The 5399-nt window shown below is 42.0% G+C and overlaps 1 protein-coding gene across 1 annotated transcript in view; it reads left to right on the top strand.

Moving 5' to 3' along the window:
• Positions 1 to 484: 484 nt before the first annotated feature.
• Positions 485 to 5399, top strand: part of LOC101854796 (tyrosine-protein phosphatase 10D) — a gene marked incomplete at its 3' end in the record, with an annotated part of 14508 nt that continues 9593 nt past the window's right edge. Inside the window, 4 exon segments of the mRNA XM_035969765.1 lie at positions 485 to 693; positions 2282 to 2413; positions 4002 to 4092; positions 5092 to 5159. Coding sequence (XP_035825658.1) covers positions 597 to 693; positions 2282 to 2413; positions 4002 to 4092; positions 5092 to 5159 — 388 coding nt within the window.

The following is a 5399-nucleotide window of genomic DNA, read 5'->3' as shown; positions in this document are numbered from 1 at the left end:
CTCATTCAAAGCGCCTGGATTCGAATCCGGGTAGCGACGGAAACATTTTCTGCTCTAAAGTTGTCTCCTTTTATCTCCTTTCCTGCTCTCTAGCAATGTTCTGTCGTCTGCTTTCGTCTCCACTTTCTTCCTCCACCCCCTCGCCTCCTTTGCCCCCTCCTCTGGGCTCCTGACTCTTTCTGCAGCCTTTCTACTGCTACTTCTTGGCTCCTTCCTTATTGCTGTCTTTCAACCACACCCCTAATCTTCTGGGAGATAATATCTACACCTAGCCTTCTCGGACAACGGCGATAAATCTCGGAGGCCCCGTGTGCAAGTTGTGCACGTTAAAGATCCCTTGGTGGTCCAAAATCGATATGGGTAGGCTTCGGCCGCCACCCGGGCAAAATTCTAAATTTTCTACCAACTGAAAATGTTTAATGTAGTCTCGCGCGCTCATTTGAACTTATGCAGTTGCCTGCGCTGTAAAATACTTACCAACAACTACAACAACAAATGATTTTTCTCGTCCAGTCCCCCCAGCGCCTCAAGAGACCCAGGATAAGCCATTGGTCAACGGAGTCCGGCCAAGCAACGCGGACGCCACACGGGCCATTATGGTCTCACTGCCCAGTCGCTTCCTGTGTGACGTCAGCTACGGTCGGCTTAAAGAACGGGGAGTTCTGGTGCACGAAGGAGAGCGACCTCCACAAAGTATGTGTGTGTGTGTGTGTGTGTGTGTGTGTGTGTGTGTGTGTGTTTGTCTGTGTGTGAGTGTGTGTGTGTTTGTGTTCGTATGTACAAGTGTGCGTGTGTGTGAGTGTGTTTGTATGTCTGTGTTTGTATGTGTATATGTGTGTGTCTGTGTTTTTGTTTATGTGTATACGCTTATGCTTATGTGTGTTTGATTGTTTGTATGTGAGTGTGTGTTTGTGCGTGAGGGTGTGTTCCTATTTGTGTGTGTTTGTGTGTGTGTGTAAGTGTGAGTGTGTGGTTTTTTTCTGTGTGTGTAAGTGTGAGTGTGTGTGTGTGTTTGTCTGTGTGTGTTAATGTGAATGTGTGAGTGTGTTTTTGTGTGTCTGTGTTTGTGTGCGTATATGCGTGTGTCTGTGTTTGTGTTTGTGTGTTGACGTATATATGTGCATGTTTGTTTGTGTGTGTGTTTGTTTGTGTGTGCGTGTTTGAGTGTGTGTGTGTGAGTGTGTGTGTGAGGGGGGGGGGATGCGGGTGTATGTTTGTTTGGGTATGTGTGTGCTTGTGTGTAATTGTGTGTTTGTGTGTGTATGTGTGTGTGTGTGTGTGTGTGTGTGTGTGTAAGTGTGAGTGTGTGTCTGTGTCTGTGTTTGTGTTTGTGTGTATGCGTTTGTGCTGTGGTGTATGTGTTTATGTTTGTGTGTGCATGCTTGTTTGTATGCGTGTGTGTGTATGAGTGTGTGTGTGTGTGTGTGTGTGTGTGTTTGTGCGTGTGTGAGAGGTTGTGCATGTTTGTTTGGGTAAGCGCGCGCGCGCGCGCGCGTGTGTGTGTGTGTGTGTGTGTGTGTGTGTGTGTGTGTGTGTGTGTGTGTGTAAGTATGTTTTTGTGCATGAGTACTTCTGTTAGTTCTAGGACAAATTTTAATGGTAGCTGCACGGTGCTGACTTTGCGCCATTAGCTTCCCACAAAAGACGAAATGACAAGAAGTCCAAGACGCGCTACGAGGATAGATCTAACTTTTGGGAGGAATCAGTGAATTCTCAGTCCCGTGTCGGAAATGAAAACATTTTTTTAAAAGAACAGACGGTGGCCAAAAAACGAGTACTAATTCTCATATTTCACCTATAAGCCTTCAGAAACATGGATGCTCATTGTTCATCTATTAAGGTGTTTTTTTAAACAGATAAAACGTCCATACTGTACCCATGACGAATCCCCAAATAGTTATCACTAAGCATTGGTGGCGTTGGTATTTTTGTGATTAGGCTGTTGAGTTCGCAACCGTAAAATCGTGGCTTCGATCCCCGTCAAGTGTCCGACGGTGTGTCCTTCGGAAAGTCACTTTAAACAAATTTTCCTCACTTCGCCCAAGTAGGAATAGGTACCCGACTGCTATAGACAGCGAATATCTTGTCAGTTTGTTTAATTTTTAGTGGTTAACCAGCTTTTTAATTGTAGTAGTAGTAGTAGTAGTAGTAGTAGTAGTAGTAGTAGTAGTAGTAGTAGTATCATAGTTGTTCTTGTTGTTATTATCATTTACAGTATGATTATCATCATCATCATCATCATCATCATTCTTATTATCACTCATGACGTGTGTCCCCACAGACGAGGCGGCTGTAGACGGAGTCCTGGCGGACATCCAAGCCGGAAGGTCCACAGAAAGACACGGCAGACTACCGTCCGGCAGCGTCAGACCTGTGCTCATGGACGCTCAGTCCCTGCTCTGTTCCGTCAAAGGTGGCCACCAGGCTCATATTATTATTCTCGCTTTCATTTTGTTTTTGTTTGTTTTGTTTTGTTGTTTTTTTTGTTGTTTTTGGGGGTGGCTTTTTTATTTATTTTTTTCATTGATATATTTTTAGAGTCTTTTTGGGGGGGAAAGGTGGGTGACATATTAGGTGTAGAGCTTATAGTGCGGTCAAAAATTCGTGGCACAGTTTTTGTCAACTATCTCTTTAACTATTGAACACAGAATCTCTAACTTTTACACAATGACTTATATTAACACATGTTCCCTGTATTCCAGAAAATTATTTTATAAATTTACTAACGAAAAATCGCAGTCGATGGTTTCTACAGATTTGAAAAGGTTTACAGCTGGGGTAATAATATCGCTTTTAAAAGCAAGGCCGTCATGGTTTGTTGTTGTTGTTGTTGTTTTTTGCGACATTTTGCTGATTGAACACACGTTTTGAGAACCTTTAATGCAAAAAATATGTTCACCATAAAAGTAATTTCGTGTGATTTGTTTTACCTCAAAAAAGTGTCATTGATGAGCTGTGACGTAGGTGTATGCGTATGCAAAATATGTGTGAGGAGCGTGAAGTGCTGTAAACAATCTCATTTTCCGCACGACGGAGATTTATGAAAACAAGTTTTTAAATCTATCTTCAGTTGTTGTTGGAAAATATAATTTGTTAAAACAAACTGATGCAAACTACTGTGCAAAGTATGGGTGACATTAATTCACCCGTTAAAGAGATATTATTTGACGATAAGTTGCCCCACGATTTTTTTTACCGTATAGAAAAAAACCATAAAAATTGCCTATTAGGCGGGAAAATGTCGACTGCTACACTGTCATTATTTTGACGAACGACAAATTAAACCTCGATATCATTGTAAAATGGAAGCCTGCTGATAGTTGAAGGGAAGCACGTCCTACTTTTTTCCTTTCCATCTGCTGTTTCTGTTCATCTATCTTGCTGTATTTCAGCCGCTCCCTTGATCTTAGGGTAGGTAAGATTGGAACTCCTATAGCCTTCTCGGAAAGGGGGAAAAATCTCGGAGGCCATGTGTGCAAGTTGTGCACATTAAGATCCTGTGATGGTCCTAAAATCGATAAGAGTAGGTTTCAGCGGCCACCTGGACAAAGTTCAAAATTAATTCCAACCAAAACTGAAAACGCACTAGTCAGTATAAAATCATATAGAGTGCCTTCGAAATTGGAAAGTGGCTGCCCGAAGGCAAAAGGCCCTACAAAGTTGGAAAAGTGGTCACAAACATAAGAGTCAGTTGCAGTGCAGGTTGAAGAGCCAGCGGTCAACTACCCCTGAGATCTAGCAGGTTGAAGAAATAGCAGTCAACTTCCACTGAGATCTAGCAGGTTGAAGAAATAGCAGTCAACTTCCCCTGAGATCTAGCAGGTTGAAGAAATAGCTGTCAACTTCCCCTGAGATCTAGCAGGTTGAAGAAATAGCTGTCAACTTCCCCTGAGATCTAGCAGGTTGAAGAAATAGCAGTCAACTGCCCCTGAGATCGAACAGAGGAGTACAAAATAACAAGAAGAATCTTTATCTCAGCTGGCTTTCCTGTGTGTTTTCAGAAAATGCTGTGAGTCAGTACCTCATCGGAGGGGACGAGAACTGCAACCACTCCACCTGCAACTATCCCCTCAAGCCTGGGCACACCTACAGGTGGGGGAATCGTACGGTTTATGTGGCAACACAAGCATTCTTTGGCAGTTGTTTTTCTTGTTGCTGTTGTTGTTGTTGTTGTTGTTGTTGTTGCTACTGTTGTTGTTAATTTGCTGGATATTGTTTTCTGTTGTTATCTGTTTATTGTTATTTTTTAAATTAACTATATTATTTTTGTAATTTAGTAGTAGTAGTAGTAGTAGTAGTAGTAGTAGTAGTAGTAGTAGTAGTAGTATCATTATTGTTATTGTTGTTGTTGTTGTTATTGTTATTATTGTTATTATTATCTGTTTACCCACGAGTGTGGTGCAATGGTTAGGCGCTTCCCTCGCACGCTAGAGACCACAGTTTGATTCCTTATGGAGAGAATTTTTGCCGAGTATCTCTCTTTTGGGATGTTGTGCCCTTCTCAAGCTCAGTCAAACAGAGGTGCCAAGCTCAAATTGAACTTGAGGTTGTGGCTGAACCGGACCAACGCTCTCAGAACAGTCGAAAACCAAGCAATGATATGAATCAGAGCAGATAAAAGTTTCAATAATACAAATCAAGGCCTACCAATGTTGGCTCTTATGCCAGTTTCTCAGAGCTGAATGTTTGACATCTTTTTCTCGACAAGACGTTTATTTGATGTTTGGGGTAAGATTCGGTGATATGGAGATTCTCAGGATGGACTACCTAAAATTATCTCGGGGGTCAGATATGATTGTTCTCCAGGCCGGGAGCAGCCCGCGGGCTTTGAGTGTTTGACGCCTGTGTTGTGACTATAAAAAGACACTTTCCCCCTAACTACCAACTTGTTCGTGTTGGAAATCGTTCTGTATTGGTGTAATATTGCGCATTTCGTAATGTACACATGTATGTATTTCTAATTATGTATTTATTCATGTATGTATGTATTTCTGATAAAATATAATGTATATATACATGCATGTTTATCATTGTAACCCAATTTTCCCCACAGGTACAAAAAAATGTAATTATTTATTCTTATCTATTTAGACTTCAAGCGTTCGCCTGCACAAACGCTGGTTGCACCAGGACTAGATGGTCCCATCCAGTCAGAACAGGTAAGCTAAAAGTTAATCAGGTCAGTCTGCGTCGTTGATGACTGAGAAATACATGTCAATTAAATGCTGCTTGTTGTTCTTGTTGTTGGTGGTGGTGGTGGTGTGGTGGTGGGGGTATAGGAAGTGGTGATGCTGGTGGTGGTGAATGTGCTGCTGCTGCTGCTGTTGTTGTTGTTCTTGTTGTTGTTGTTGTTGTTGTTGTTGTAGTTGTTGTTGTTGTTGCTCTTCTTCTTCTTCTTC

Source organism: Aplysia californica, unplaced genomic scaffold (assembly GCF_000002075.1).
Source record: "Aplysia californica isolate F4 #8 unplaced genomic scaffold, AplCal3.0 scaffold00179, whole genome shotgun sequence".
Taxonomy (NCBI): domain Eukaryota; kingdom Metazoa; phylum Mollusca; class Gastropoda; order Aplysiida; family Aplysiidae; genus Aplysia; species Aplysia californica.
Note: the sequence above shows the minus strand (reverse complement) of the source record. Positions and strands in the feature narration are given on the sequence as shown.